Raw genomic sequence first — 16,646 nt, forward strand, 5'->3', positions numbered from 1 at the left:
TCAAGACCTTCCACCATTTTTGTAGCCCGTCTTTGGACCTGTTCAATTTTGTCAATATCTTTTTGTAGGTGAGGTCTCCAGAACTGGACACAGTATCCCAAATGGGGTCTCACCAGTGCTCTATACAGCGGGATCATAATCTCCCTCTTCCTGCTTGTTATACCTCTAGCTATGCAGCCTGTCAAGCCAACCTAAAGAGGTTTTTCGGGGCGAGGAGTCTTCTTCATGGTTTGGGAAAGCCTACGTCAGAACATCAACGTCAGAAAGCCAAGGAAGAGCAAGATTCTCCTTTAAGACAAATCTTTATTTTTCTCTGTGTGGTGTAAGTCAAGATCTTCCGGAAATATTTTCCTCATTCGGGGAAGTCGGATTGCCTGAGAAGCTGTGGACATATGGCTGTTACTGCGGCAAGCAACGTGATCTAAAATATAAATAGACGGGAATATATTTTTTTTACCCTTGTCTCTAAAACATAACAGATGATCAATTCTCTGTGGAATGCTACCACCCTACAATAGCTGTCTCGCCTTTGTGACCTTATTGAATGGCTGCCATCACTCAACATGCTTCGTCTGGTCACTAAAATAGTCTATTTATTTGTTTATTCATTTGATTTTTATGCCGCCCTTCTCCTTAGACTCAGGGTGGCCTACAGCATGTTAGGTTGCCGATCAATTTACGGTCACAATTCAAAGTGTTGGTTATGACCTATAAAGCCCTTCATGCCATCGGACCAGAATATCTCCGGGACCGCCTTCTGCCGCACGAATCCCAGCGACCGGTTAGGTCCCACAGAGTTGGCCTTCTCCGGGTCCCGTCGACTAAACAATGTCGTTTGGCGGGACTCGGGAGAAGAGCCTTCTCTGTGGCGGCCCCGACCCTCTGGAACCAGCTCCCCCCAGATATCAGAGTTGCCCCCACCCTCCTTGCCTTTCGCGAGCTCCTTAAAACCCACCTCTGTCGTCAGGCATGGGGGAATTGAAAAAATTTTCTCCCTTCCCCCTAGGCTTATAGAATTTATACATGTCATGCTTGTATGTATGATTGGTCTCTTAAATTGGGGTTTTTTAGATTATTTTTAATATTAGATTTGTTTACATTGTCTTTTTTATTGTTGTTAGCCGCCCTGAGTCTTTGGAGCGGGGCGGCATACAAATCTAATAAATACAAATACAAATGTTAGCAATAGCACTTTTTCACAGAGCCAGCCTATTGCCCCCACAATCCGGGTCCTCATTTGACCCACCTCGGAAGGATGGAAGGCTGAGTCAACCTTGAGCTGGTGATGAGATTTGAACTGCTGACCTACAGCTGAAGCTTCAGTGGCCTGCAATACAGAACTCTAACTGCTGCACCACCCCAGCTCTATAGGCTAGGGCAGTGATGGTGAACCTAGGGCACATGAGCCGTTGCTCTAGCTCAACTCCAATGTGCATGTGTGCGCCAGCCAACTGATTTTTGGCTCACATGGAGGCTCTGGGAAGGCGTTTTTGGCTTCCAGAGCATCTCCAGGAGATGGGGGAGGGCGTTTTTACCCTTCCCCGGCTCCAGGGAAGCCTTTGGAGCCTGGGGAGGGCAAAACACGAACCTACTGGGCCCACCAGAAGTTGGGAAACAGGCCATTTCCAGTCAACGAAGCAGTGGAAGTGATGTGCCGGTGCCTGGAGGCTGTTGAGGCCTGGATGGGTGTCAACAAACTCAAACTCAACCCAGACAAGACGGAGTGGCTGTGGGTCTTGCCTCCCAAGGACAATTCTATCTGTCCGTCCATTACCCTGGTAGGGGAACTACTGACCCCCTCAGAGAGGGTTCGCAACTTGGGCGTCCTCCTCAATCCACAGCTGACATTGGAACATCATCTTTCGGCTGTGGCAAGGAGGGCGTTTGCCTAGGTTCGCCTGGTGCACCAATTGCGGCCCTATTTGGACAGGGAGTCATTGCTCTCAGTCACTCATGCCCTCATCACCTCGAGGTTGGATTACTGCAACGCTCTCTACATGGGGCTACCTTTGAAAAGTGTTCGGAAACTTCAGATCGTGCAGAATGCAGCCGCGAGAGCCGTCTTGGGGCTTCCAAGATTCGCCTACGTTTCTTCAACACTCCGTGGCTTGCATTGGCTGCCAATCAGTTTCCGGTCACAATTCAAAGTGTTGGTCATGACCTTTAAAGCCCTACATGGCATTGGACCAGATTACCTCCGGAACCGCCTGCTACCGCACAAATCCCAGTGACCGATAAGGTCCCACAGAGTTGGCCTTCTCCGGGTCCCGTCGACTAAACAATGTTGTTTGGCGGGCCCCAGGGGAAGAGCCTTCTCTCTGGCGGCCCCAGCCCTCTGGAACCAACTCCCCCCGGAGATTAGAACTGCCCCCACCCTCCCTGTCTTTCGTAAACTACTCAAGACTCACTTATGCCACCAGGCATGGGGGAGTTGAGATATTCCTTCCCCCTAGGCCATTACAAGTTATGCATGGTATGTTTGTGTGTATGTTTGGTTTTATAATAAGGGCTTTTAGTTGTTTTATTATTGGGTTGTTACATGCTGTTTTTTATCATTGTTGTTAGCCGCCGCGAGTCTACAGAGCGGAGCAGCATACAAATCCAATGAATAAATGAATGAATGAATAAATAAATAAATTTCTGGCCTCCAGAGGGTTTATGGGGTGTGTGGGAAGCTGTTTACGCCCTCCCCAGGCATTGATTTATGGGTTTACATTACATTTGAATCTGTTGTGTGCTCGTGTGTTGTTGAGGTTGAAGCTGAAGTAGTCGTTGACAGGAAGGATGTTGTAGCATATGATTTTATGGGCTAAGGAAAGCAATCACACACACTTGCAAGTGTTTCGTTGTTAAGACCAACCCTTGCAAGTTTGTGAAAACCCATCAAGTCAAGGCAGGACAGAAAGAAACTCTGGGTTCCTTACGGGAATTGCCGAGCCGAAGTTTCCCACAACAGAAGTGTATCTGGCATTGCTTCCTGACGTTATCCTTCACCAGGCAGTAAAAGATGAAGATGAAGAACCCTGGAAAGGAAAGCAGATAAAATGTTCCTTGGATTGTTTATTTTATTTTTTATTTATTTTATTTTATTTTGTCATACAAATATAGTCTTGTATTGTAACATGTTTAACAGAATATAAGTAGAAAGTAGAGACAGAAAAGATTTAAAAAAGACATTTGGACAGGAACGGTATTATGCATCTTACTCATCTAAGGTTTTTATAAATGATAGAAAGGGTGTAGAAAGCACCCACAGAAATTAACGAAGCATCGACAAAACCAGAACTATTCTGGTTCCTCAACTGACATTATAAAATGTCCTACCACGCTGTGGGGAATTGAAGACTCCTAACAAGGCGTCTAATTCTACCCACCCACCCACCCACCCACCCACCTACAATTGATAAATTCTGAAGCAGTGTTTCTCAACCTTGGCCGTTTGAAGATGTTGTGGTTAGCTCTGGCCCAGCTCCTGCCCCAAGGACTGTGGATGTGGGGGAGACATCCACATGCTGCAGGCCTGTTTTGCCCCCGGTGGAATCTGCTGATGAAGGCTCCTCTGACCAAGAAGACATGAGTGACAGGGAGGAGGAGAGTGTGGCAGACAGCTCAGAAGGAGATCAATTATCTAGCTCCTCCTTGGATTCAGAACAAGAGTAAATGATACAGCCACGCACGCAGAGAGCGATGCATAGGCAACAACAACTGAGAGATTATTATCAAAGAAAATGAGGCCACCTGTGGTTGGGTGGGGCTGTGGTCATTAGTGAGGCTGCTATAAATAGCAGCCTGTGGGTTTGGCCATTGTGGAGGATTATCTGATCATTGTGTTTCGTGACTGCTTTACTGACTTTGACTTTTTGTGTGCTGATTTTTCCCCGCTTTGAAACTAAACCAGAGCAAAGTGTGTTTCACTTTGTGAAAGAAGAAGGACTGTGAATTGCCTCACAGCTGCAAGTTAAGTATCACAGAACTGATAAGGGACTTGTACAAATTACCAGTTTGTTTGGAGACGAGTGCTCTTTGCTAGACCAAAAGAGGGCTTGGTTTAAGTGAATATTCCTTATAAAGAACATTGTTTTGAATTTTCATACGTGTGTGTGTGTCTGAAATTTGTACCTGTGAATTTTTGGGAGGATTCTACCAGAGAGCCCGACAGAACAGAAGATGTGTGGGCTTCAACTCCCAGAATTCCCCAGCCAGCGTTGGGAGTTGAAGTCCACTCATCTTCAAACGGCCAAGGTTGAGAAACACTGTTCTAGAGAAAACAATGAGAAATCTGATCAAGTGGTGGGACAGAGAAATAAGAGAAGAAAAAGGAGAGCAGACACAAGTCATACCTTACTTGCAATTGGAAATATTTAATGGAAGCACCTGGAAATTCTATCTTCAGCAGGTGCTCCACCATCTCTGAGTTTTGTCTCCTTGGGCCTCCCTCAAACCTGGTACCTTGAAAATGTTTTGGAATTACTTTACCCTCATCCTACTGGGTTGTAGGGAGGTGGAACTTTGTCACTAATTGAGCTGAAGGAGCTCCAGGGCCTTGTAGATGGAACTACCAAGGAGCACATCTTGGCCATGTGCCCTTCTCGTGCTGTGGTCCTCCTCCCACCCCACGCCCCATGGCCAGCGCACCTTATCCTGAGACTAACCTTGCAAGGAGTTGCAAATGGCAAAGATGTACATGAAGACAGTCTTCATAAGAATGGGCCCCCATGAAAAGAAGGCAAAACCCCACGTCAAGCCCAGCAGGAATGTCAGGCTGATGACTCTCTTCAAGTCAAGGAGGAATTCTTGGCTCCGGTCCTTCCCGACCCTTGGATTGTTGGTTTTCATGGCACGGATTTGACAAAGGACGGTAACGAACATGCTAATGTTGATCAGGAATATCAGGATGAAATAGCCGACGAGAGAGATGTAAAAAACCCACTTGTCCTGAATCCAACAACTGGAGAAAGACAAAAGAAGATGGGTTGGTCAACTCCATCTTGACTGGTTGACGTTTTGGTCCAACCTTCTTAGAAGATGCCAGAGGCTGGAGAAGACAGGTTTATAAATGGTAAAGGAACACTTATAAAATGGTAAGGGAACATCTGTCTACCCTACATTAATTCAAATCACCAGGACCAGATGGATTACACCCCAAAGTTCTGAAGGAACTGGCAGACCAGATCTCAGAACCACTGAATTGTATATTTCGAAGATCCTGGAGCACCGGGGAACTGCCAGAGGACTGGGAAAGAGCGAATGTAATTCCCATCTTCAAGAAAGGGAAAAAAACAGATTCAGGAAACTACAGACCTATCAGCCTGACCTCAATACTAGGGAAGATTTTGGAAAAGATAATCAAACAACGAATCAGTGAAACAATGGAAGACAGAGACAATGGAAGGATGGATGGATGGATGGATTTGATTTGTTTCTATTTATATCCACCTTTTGTTCACAAACTCATGCATGGTGTGTAAAGCTTCATCGGCCTCCAATTTTTCCCCATAACAAAAATATTTTAATATAAGCTGGACTGTGGTGGAACAACTGATCCAAAGTCTCTCCATCGGCTTTCATGATTCAAGTTAGACTCAAATCTGAGCTTTTCTGCTCCTAGCACTATACATACATACATACATACATATATATGTTTTCGTAGATTTTCACGGGTACAGGTATGACGGTCTTGGCATATTCGGGTTTCTTCCCGTGTAGGATTTGGAAATTTCTGGCGACGTTTTGATGAGGTCCCACTCGTCATCTTCAGGCTGGTGTCTCTGTCCTTGTTCTAGGGCGAACACAGCGAGACCTGAGCTGCCTTCCTTCTATAAATACTGGTGGCTGGGTGTGGTTTGATGGCTAGAACAAGGACAGAAACACCAGCCTGAAGATGACGAGTGGGACCTCGTCGAAACGTCGCCAAAAATTTCCAAATCCTACACGGGAAGAAACCTGAATATACCAAGACCGTCATATATACATACAACATGCTGAAGTAGTTATGCCAACAATTTAGGGGCTAAAGATGGAACAGTAGGAATTATAGCAATGGGGTTCTTCTGGTCGAATGTCTCTCCTGCTGTTCTTTCAGGTAAAAATAATCAAAACAAGAGACTTACAACTGCATGGAGGGCCCGTCGGCACTTCTTCTCAAAGCAAAGTCAGTTCCGTAGAAGTCCCTGTCGATGCTGAGGACCACAATTACAATAAACGCCGGAATTCCTAAGAAAACAAAACCACATTAACCCCCAAAAAAGGAGAAACGCCTGCAGAGGCTTCATGAAAGTCTTAGCTGGAGCAAAGAAATGAAGCGGGGAAGCCCCAGTTAACAGGGAAGGTGAGCAAAGGAAGGATTTGGGATTAATATCTAACATCCACGTAAAAATAAGCAAATGGAAGCTCAATTCAGCCTTGTGAGGCTAAAGAATTAATTTCAATGATTTTAGTCTGAAATTTCTTCCTTTGTCACATTAAAATGGGACGTTTTAACAATAACGGCAGTAGGGCATCCTTCTGTGCTTTGGGACCACATCTACCCCAGTATTAAACTGAATGCATCATATTTAGAATCAGAGGTCTTCTAAGTGACAAGTCTTTCTTCTTCTTCTTCTTCTTCTTCTTCTTCTTCTTCTTCTTCTTCTTCTTCTTCTTTAAAACTTCTTCTCCTTCTTCTCCTTCTTCCCTCCTTTCTTCTTCTTCTTCTTCTTTTCTTCTTCTTGTTCTTCTTCTTCTTCTTCTTCCCCCCTCCTTTCTTCTTCTTCTTCTTCTTCTTTTCTTCTTCTTCCCTCCTTTCATCTTCTTCTTCCCCCCTCCTTTCTTCTTCTTCTTCTTCTTCTTCTTCTTCTTCTTCTTCTCCTTCTCCTTCTCCTTCTCCTTCTCCTTCTCCTTCTCCTTATTCCCTCCTTTCATCTTCTTCTTCTTCTTCCCCCTCCTTTCTTCTTCTTCTTCTTCTTCTCCTTCTCCTTATTCCCTCCTTTCATCTTCTTCTTCTTCTTTTTTTCTTCTTCTTTTCTTCTTCTTCTTCTTCTTCTTCTTCTTCTTTCTCTTCTTCTTCCTCCCCCAACCTCCTCCTCTTCTTCTTCTCCTTCTCCTCCTTCTTCCTTCCTCCTTCCTTTTTCCTCTTTCCTTCTTCCTTCTTCCTCTCCGCCTCCTCCTCCAAAACACTCAACATGGGCATACTTAGGGAAGCCCACGATTGCTCTCGCAGCTGCATTCTGCACGATCTGAAGTTTCCGAACATTCTTCAAAGGTAGCCCCATGTAGAGAGCGTTACAGTAGTCGAGCCTCGAGGTGATTGTATCTCTTTGAGGTGAGGAGTGGCCAGGCACCCTAACCCAAATCCTTGATGTGAGTGACCTCGAGTTGGCCACCTTTAAGCCAGTCATGTGACCATTAAGCCGCCCTGTCACATCATTGTCAAGCCACTCCTCACCTGGTCACATGGCCGGCAAGCCATGCCCACAAAATAAGTCACGGCCACAAAAATAATATTTGCAGCCCTTCACTGCTACAGAGCAGTGGTTCCCAACCTTGGCCACTTGAAGATATTTGGACTTCAACTCCCAGAATTCCCCAGCCAGCGAATGCTGGCTGGGGAATTCTGGGAGTTGAAGTCCAGATACCTTCAAGTGGCCAAGGTTGGGAAACACTGCCATAGACAAAACAGAATGCCATATCTCCGATACTTACCCCAGCCAGCTATGGAAAACTTGAGCATGTAATGTGGAATGTAGACTTTGAAGACTTTCACGAGGGCAAAATACATGTTGACAGCTTCCAGGCCCATCCAGGTAAAGGCCGAGAGCAGGAAGTAATGCAAGGTCACAGCAGCCGTGATGCAAAGGCCGCGATTCTCAAACGTGGCCAGCCAAGAGTTCACCAAGAAGGCCAGGTTGAGCATCAACAACGCGAAGGAGAGGTTGACGAGGATTTTGGAAGGGTAGTCCTCACAGACTTTGCTGGAATGGAAAAGGGGGAGAGACATTCACTTCCTACCCCGTCACACAGATCTCATTTCCTCCAGGGACACCGTTATTTGATTTCCCCGATGGGTGCTACGAGGGTCGCCCAGAAAGTAATGCACCACATTTATTTCTTCAACAATTATTCATTGGAACACAATGAAACTTACACTCAAGAAAGAATTGTTGGGTTCAACCACTCAGCCCTCATCACCTCGAGGCTCGACTACTGTAACCCTCTCTACATGGGGCTACCTTTGAAAAGTGTTCGGAAACTTCAGATCATGCAGAATGCAGCTGCGAGAGCAATCATGGGCTTCCCTAGGTATGCCCATGTTACTCCAACACTACGCAGTCTGCATTGGTTGCCGATCAGTTTCCGGTCACAATTCAAAGTGTTGGTTATGACCTATAAAGCCCTTCATGGCACCGGGCCAGGTTATCTCCGGGACCGCCTTCTGCCGCACGAATCCCAGCGACCAATTAGGTCCCACAGAGTGGGCCTTCTCCGGGTCCCGTCGACTAAACAATGTCATTAGGCAGGACCCAGGGGAAGAGCCTTCTCTGTGACAGCCCCAGCCCTCTGGAACCAACTCCCCCCAGAGATTTGAATTGCCCCCACCCTCCTCGCCTTTCGTAAGCTCCTTAAAACCCACCTCTGTCGTCAGGCATGGGGGAAGTGAGATATTCTTTCCCCCTAGGCTTCTACAATTTATGTATGGTATGTTTGTATGTATGATTGGTTTTAAAATAAGGGTTTTTAGCTGCTTTAGTATTGGATAGTCACATGCTGTTTTTACCACTGTTGTTAGCTGCCCCAAGTCTACGGAGAGGGGCGGCATACAAATCCAATAAATAAGTAAGTAAGTAAGTAAGTAAGTAAATAAATAAATACTACATGCTTGCACTGTCTTGTAAACATATCTCTATGGTCAGGTCACAACGAACTGACCAGGGTGTCACCTTTTGATGACCAAAAGGGGCAGGTACTCTACAGACTATATAAACTTCTGCAGAGTAGATGTTCCTCCCCCCTCTGATCCTCTTTTGGCCTTGATGACCCTTCTTTTTCCACCTCCTTCTACCTCCTGTGTGCCCCATTGTCCTCGTCTGAGGACATGTGTGAGATGAAATCCAAAGCCACCCTCACACATGGGACCATCCAGAAGTTATTAATATGGACTGGAATATAAACCTATCTGCCTGCAATCTGTAATTGCATGAATCAACAGAATTGTAAGTAAAGATCGTACTTTTCATCTTTATGAAGGAGTGAACATTCATTGCTAACAAATGGGATTCACAGCCACATGTTGATTTCTTGCCATGCTAAATCCGCTGCAAATTAAGCCATCTGAACTCTGCTAATGCAAATAATATTAATAGTAATCAAAATACCCAACAAGAATTATGTTTCTTCTACACTCTCTATTTTCCCACGTAATCTCCGTCCCGTTCTATGGCCTCCCTCCAGTGAGACACAAGGACGGGGATGCCCTGTCGGTACCCCTCCTTGTTCTGGTCACGAAGCCATTTCTGCACTGTAACGGCCTCACCCTCCGTGCCCGGCGACTAACCGTACGTCTGTCGACTGCAGATTCTCCATGTACTGTACACAAACATTTGTGAGTGTTCCCAACAGTTTCTTTCTCTGCAGTGAGAAATTCAATGACGACGCGCTGCTTGTAACATACATCACTTACAGACGCTATTTCGAAACACTGCTGCAGCTACACTATCTGTCTGAAGAAACGCAAAATTTACACACGCACTCCTGACCATTCAAATAATGTATATCTAAAGTTTTGCATTTGTACCATTACTGCAGACTGAGAAAAAAAATGTGGTGCATTACTTTCTGGGCGACCCTCATATCTGGGACTGAATAAAGTTTCTACAGCCAGAGCTCTGTTGAGTTCAGAAAAAAAAACACAAAAACCCAGACAGCCAACTCTACTCACTCGGTCGAGAAGTAAACCAACAATGCCAAGCCCAGGAAAATGGAGGAAATGCCACATCCCACATAAGTCACCAGCGTTAAAGCCCATTCGTCAGCATCGCTGAGCGGTGTCCCAGATAAGTCCTTAGAAAAAATGAGAAAGAAAGTCCATAAAACTGTCCCCACTTAGTGTCATCCAGATGGCTGGCTAGAGAATAGATTAGATTAGATTAGATTTATTGGATTTATATGCCGCCCCTCTCCGCAGACTCGGAGCGGCTCACAACAATGGCAAAACAGTACATAGTGACACATCCAATGCCCACCAATCCAGTTACAATTTTAGGCTAAAAAATTCATAACAACAACCCCAATATATATAAAAAACAAGCACACAATCAATCAAACACTAGAACAACATGGGCAAGAGGGAGATGTTTCAATTCCCCCATGCCTGACGGCAGAGGTGGGTTTTAAGGAGTTCACGAAAGGCAAGGAGGGTGGGGGCAATCCTAATCTCTGGGGGGAGCTGGTTCCAGAGGGTCAGAGGCACCACAGAGAAGGCTCTTCCCCTGGGTCCCGCCAGATGACATTGTTTAGTCGACGGGACCCAGAGAAGGCCAACTCTGTGGGACCTAACCGGTCGCTGGGATTCGTGCGGCAGAATGCGGTCCCGAAGGTATTCTGGTCCGGTGCCATGAAGGGCTTTATAGGTCATAACCAACACTTTGAATTGTGACCGGAAATTGATCGGCAACCAATGCAGACTGCGGAGTGTTGAAGTAACATGGGCATATTTGGGGAAGCCCATGATTTGCTCTCGCAGCTGCATTCTGCACGATCTGAAGTTTCCGAACACTTTTCAAAGGTAGCCCCGTGTAGAGAGCGTTACAGTAGTCGAGCCTCGAGGTGATGAGGGCATGAGTGACTGTGAGCAATGACTCCCAGTCCAAATAGCAACAGCAAAAGCACTTAGACTTATACACTGCTTTACAGTGCTTTTCCAGCCCTCTCTAAGCAGTTTACAGAGTCAGCCCACCAATAATCTGGACCCTTATTTTACCCAATTCAGAGGGAAGGAAGGATGACTCAACCCTGAGCTTGGTGGGATTTGAACTGCCAAATTACAGGCAGCCAACAGGCAGCAGAAGTGGCCTGCAGTACCCTACTCTAACCACTGTGCCACCAAAGCCCTTAACAGAATGGTGGGAGTTGAAATCCACAGACCCTAAAGTTGCCAGGGTTGGATATCCTTGATATATACTGTTGAACATACTCCTGATCAGTTGGAGGATGATGGAGATATTGAGGACTCGGATTCAGACAGTGTTTATGAAGTAGTGGGGGGCCCGGGGTTACAGGTAGTGGAACAGGTGGGAGGCCAGCCACAGGATGGGGCTATGAGTTCAGGATCTAGCGAGGGAGAATCAGACACTCGCTGGGTTAACCCTAAATTCAGAAGGATGCAGAAACGTAGAGAGCAAAGGTCTGGAAGAAGATATTAAGGAGAGGAATGGTTAAATGTTGTAGTGAGGTAATTGGCACGTCAGGGGGCTACTGGAGAAGGAGGGTGGAGTTTCAACATTGCTGAAAAGAAATATGGAGGGGGGGTTTCGCCACGCTAAAGTAAGCCAAAGTATTTTGTATGGTATGTAGTCAGTGCTGCTGTCTTTTTATAGCTATGTAGTTAGGAAATAAATCTTGTCTAATTGAAGCAGGAAAAGGAATGTGAGAAGCAACTAGAAGAGGGATAACGGACCGATTGATGTCTGGAATGTGTTGGAGTACAAGAGAGCAGAGAAATAAACGGAATTGCTTTATTCATGAAATGATGCATTTAATGAGAGTTATTTGTAATTACTAAACTTTGACCAGAAACCAGAACATATACACGCTCTGTTTTTCCCACTGTAACTGGGGCAAAGATTGATGCAGACTTACCAGCAGAACTCCAAAATGGGTCAGGTGACTGCAACTGCAGACTGTGTAGATGCTATTTGTGTGTTTTGTTTTACACCCCGAGGTGTTCCAGCCACCCAGGCCATCTGCACAACAGAGAAATGAAATATTTCACCCCTGGTTAGTAGCTCCCGACTGCTCCCTGACTTCAGGTGTGCACTGGAGGATGGAGGGAGTATGAACAGATAGATTCACACTGGCTTGTAGATAATATGAAGACGTTGTCCTCCACGTCTAAAACTTTCATCTTTGGAATCCCCAGTACTCACCATTCCCACTGAAGTCCCAAAAGACGCAGCGCACAGCATCATTGTCCTAGTAGTAAAAAAAAGAAGAAAGAAAATGGCTTAAGAATGGAAGTTCTAAGTAGGACATAACTCCCACCTAGGCTGTACCTGTCACAACATGGAAACATAGAAGATTGACTTATATAGTACTTATATACCGCTTCACAATGCTTTCCAGCCCTCTCTAAGCGGTTTATAGAAAAAGATTTCATGGTCCATCTAATTTATCTATCTATCTATCTATCTATCTATCTATCTATCTATCTATCTATCTACCTACCTACCTACCTACCTATCTATCTAATAATAATAATAATAATTTATTAGATTTGTATGCCGTCCCTCTTCGAAGACTCGGGGCGGCTCACAACAATAATAAAACAATGTTACAGTGGAACAAATCTAATATTAAAAGAGAAAAAGACATATAAAACCCTAACATTTAAAACCAAACAACACATACATACCAAACATAAAGTATAAAAGCCTGGGGAAGGTGTCTCAACTCCCCCATGCCTGGTGGTATAGGTGGGTCTTGAGTAGCTTACGAAAGACAAGGAGGGTGGGGGCAGTTCTAATCTCCGAGGGGAGTTGATTCCAGAGGGTCGGGGCCGCCACAGAGAAGGCTCTTCCCCTGGGGCCCGCCAAATGACATTGTTTAGTTGACAGGACCCGGAGAAGGCCAACTCTGTGGGACCTTATCGGTCGCTGGGATTTGTGCGGTAGCAGGCGGTTCTAGAGGTACCCTGGTCCAGTGCCATGTAGGGCTTTAAAGGTCATAACCAACACTATCTATCCATCTATCTATCCATCTATCCATCTATCTATCTATCTATCTATCTATCTATCTATCTATCTATACCTACCTACCTACCTACCTACCTATCTATCTATTTGTCAAACAATTATAGGATGGTAATTTGTACAAATAAAACAGCCAGGCATGGGGGTAATTGATATATTCCCTTGTTGACTAGTTAGATTTATGCGTGGTATGATTGGATAGTGTTGACTGTTTTTAAATGATAGTGGGGGGTTTTAGCTTTAATTTTTAATTATTGGATTTGTACTACATTGTATTGTTGTTGTGAGCCGCCCCGAGTCTTCAGAGAGGGGCGGCTTACAAATGTAATAAATTATTATTAATAATTAAATTATTAGATAAGTCATGATAAAAAGTTATGATAGAAGGCAATAGGACAGGGATGGTAGGCACAATGGTGCGCTTATGCACGCCCCTTACAGTCTGCCCTTATACTATTTCCTATATTTTATCTTAAGGTGGATATATATTTATCCAGGCATGTTTAAATTCAGTGACTGTGGATATACCAACCACGTCTGCTGGAAGTTTGTTCCAAGGATCTACGACTCTTTCAGTCAAATAATATTTTCTCATGTTGCTTCTTATCTTTCCCCCAACTAACCTCAGATTGTGTCCCCTTGTTCTTGTGTTCACTTTCCTATTAAAAACACTTCCCTCCTGAACCTTATTTAACTCTTTAACATATTTAAATGTTTCAATCTGTTACCCCTTTTCCTTCTGTCCTCCAGACTAGACATATTGAGTTCAACCCTGGAGATAACTTCTCTTTACTCAAGGCAAGAGTTCTCCTTGTGTTATCCCTAGTGGAAGTGAGCAGGGTTTTCTCCAATTTGCCAATTCTCCAGTTGGACAACTCGATGCCCTGGCAATATTATTGGACTTGCCTGTTGCTGATATTCAGAATTAAGGTAAACATATCTGCATGTATGAGGTGAGGTGGTTAAATATGGTGGTAGTTTATAAGCCACTTAACTCATTGCCCTGTTGACTTAAGTAATGATGGGGTGATTGTTTTCCATTTCTAGGAAAACACTGTTTGCTTTATCTGCTATTTAGGCTAGGATTCTAATTAAAAAATTATGGTGCCTACATCTGAAATGTTATTTCTCTTTAGTGCATCCTGTTCATTGATGTGATGACAGGAAGGGTAAAATTGAGCTCAGTCAATCAATAACCATGCCAAGTGAGCCCTGCCTTTCCATATTCTTCTAATTCCACCAAGATCTAAGATCTCCAACAGAGCCTCATTCTTTCCTTGATTAATAACTGTCTGGTTTGGTGCTGCAACCCAACAGGACCGACACAGACTTCAGAGGAGAATCAGAACTGCAGAAAAAACAATTGCTGCCAACCTGCCTTCCATTGAGGACCTGTAGACTGCATGAGTCAAAAAGAGGGCGGGGAAAATATTTATTGACCCCTCACATCCTGGACACAAATTGTTTCAACTCCTACCCTCAAAACGGCACTATAGAGCACTGCACACCAAGACAACTAGACACAAGAACAGTTTTTTTCCGAACGCCATCACTCTACTAAACAAATAATTCCCTCAACACTATCAGACTTTCTACTAAATCTGCACTTCTATTCTACTAGTTTTTCTCATCATTCCTATCACCCATTTCCTCCCATGTTGACTGTATGACTGTAACTTTTTCCTTATATCCTAAGATTTTTATTAATATTGCTTCTTCATGGCTTATTTGACCCCTATGACAATCATTAAGTGTTGTACCACATGATTCTTGACAAATGTATATTTTATTTTATGTACGCTGAGAGCATCTGCACCAAGACAACTTCCTTGTGTGTCCAATCACACTTGGCCAAGAAAGAATTTTATTCTATTCTATTCTATTAAAGGAAGGCTCTCCACAACTCTCTAGGCCTCTTTTGGTTTACAGTCTTCTTAAACCAGACATCCATGATAGCTCAAGCTAAGTAATGTGCTTCAATATTGTCAAAGAGATACGTTGGGCGCCTTTGGCAACAATGTGGTACTCTACCCCATGTGGACTTCGGTGCTGCAGGACTATGCTGACTGGTTCCTTGAGGTCTTCGATTTTCTTGCTTTCAATGCTGGCACCTACAACATAGGTGTTTAGAACTTCGTCTTTCAAGCTATCGTCCTGAAAAAGAAACACAGATTATTATTTTTCCATCCTCTCTCTTTCCTACCCACCCCACAAAGCCATTTCCAACCACTTTCCATCACAAATTAAATCTTGGGGTTCACCTGTTTATTTTTTTGTTGGCATCTTTTGATAAATGTTCTTCTACAGCGGTACCTCTGCCTAAGAAGGCCTCTACTTATGAACTTTTATAGATAAGAACCGGGTGTTCAAGATTTTTTTGCCTCTTCTCAACAAACCATTTTCCACTCACAAACCTTAGCCTCCAAAACTGTAACTGGAAAAGGCAGGGAGAAGCCTCGGTGGGGCCTCTCTAGGGATCTCCTGGGAGGAAACAGGGCTGGAAAAGGCAGGGAGAAGCCTCCGTGGGGCCTCTCTAGGAATCTCCTGGGAGGAAACAGGGCCGGAAAAGTGGGGAGAAGCCTCCGTGGGGCCTCTCTAGGAATCTCCTGGGAGGAAACAGGGCCAGAAAAGGCAGGAAGAAGCCTCCATGGGGCCTCTCTAGGAATCTCCTGGGAGGAAACCTGGCCGGAAAAGTGGGGAGAAGCCTCCTTGGGGCCTCTCTAGGAATCTCCTGGGAGGAAACAGGGCTGGAAAAGGCAGGAAGAAGCCTCCATGGGGCCTCTCTAGGAATCTCTTGGCAGGAAACAGGGCCGGAAAAATTGCTTCTTCTTACAAACTTTTCTACTTAAAAACCTGGTCACGGAACGAATTAAGTTCGTAAGTAGAGGTACAACTGTACTCTTATAAAGTTGGCCTACTTACCTTAAACAATGATGGGGCACCAAAAAAGGTGAATTGAATCCCGGTAAAATTTTCTCTATCAAAGGATTGGGACTTTAGATAATTTCTCAATAATCCTGGCAAATATATCGAGGCCTGGGCATCCGCGAAGGGCGTTGATTGGATGCTGAGCTGCAAGGGGAAAATTCTAGAGTTGGTTTCAAATTAATTCAAGAAGTCTCACCTGGCAGAAACAGGTGATAAGAGTTGAGCAGAAACACAGGGTGTGAAAGGTGACTCACCTGTGGACTGGTCTCCGAAGTATAGGATACGATCCCAAAAGCCACTCCTTGGAAGGTCATGGGATCTGGTCGTAGCATCGCCAAAGCCAATTTAGGCAAGATAACTGATTCGTTTCTACCACTGAAGGTCATCTTGAAACCAATTTCTTCCGTGAGCATTAAGATTCTGTGGAAAGCACACAAGAGCTCAGAAATAACATGGTATGGGGGCCACCATACCATGTTACATCTACAGGTAGACCTCAACTTACAATTGTCCACCTAGCAACCATTTGAGATTACAAGGGTTGCCCAGAAAGTAATGCACCAAAATATTTTTCTCAGCCTACAGTAATGGTACAAATGCGAGACTTTAGATATACATTATTTGAATTGTCAGGAGTGCGTGTGTAAATTGTGCGTAGCTCTGCAGCCGTGTTTCGAAATGGCGTCTGTAAGTGATGTACGTTACATGCAGCGTGTCGTCATTGAATTTCTCACTGTGGAGAAAGAAACTGTTGGGAACATTCACAAAGGTTTATAT

The 16,646-nt window shown here is 44.6% G+C and overlaps 1 protein-coding gene across 1 annotated transcript; it reads right to left on the bottom strand.

Annotated features, from left to right (window-relative positions):
- Nucleotides 1-290: 290 nt before the first annotated feature.
- On the bottom strand, nt 291-12,161 carry ADGRG4 (adhesion G protein-coupled receptor G4). The gene is made up of 7 exons (XM_070760153.1): nt 12,120-12,161; nt 9,914-10,035; nt 7,681-7,949; nt 6,111-6,213; nt 4,653-4,948; nt 2,925-3,023; nt 291-421 (listed from the first exon to the last, which is right to left on the bottom strand). The coding sequence occupies exons 1-7, from the start codon at nt 12,159-12,161 to the stop codon at nt 291-293; spliced, it is 1,062 nt and encodes a 353-aa protein (XP_070616254.1).
- Nucleotides 12,162-16,646: the final 4,485 nt, after the last annotated feature.

Source organism: Erythrolamprus reginae, chromosome 8, assembly GCF_031021105.1.
Source record: "Erythrolamprus reginae isolate rEryReg1 chromosome 8, rEryReg1.hap1, whole genome shotgun sequence".
Taxonomy (NCBI): domain Eukaryota; kingdom Metazoa; phylum Chordata; class Lepidosauria; order Squamata; family Dipsadidae; genus Erythrolamprus; species Erythrolamprus reginae.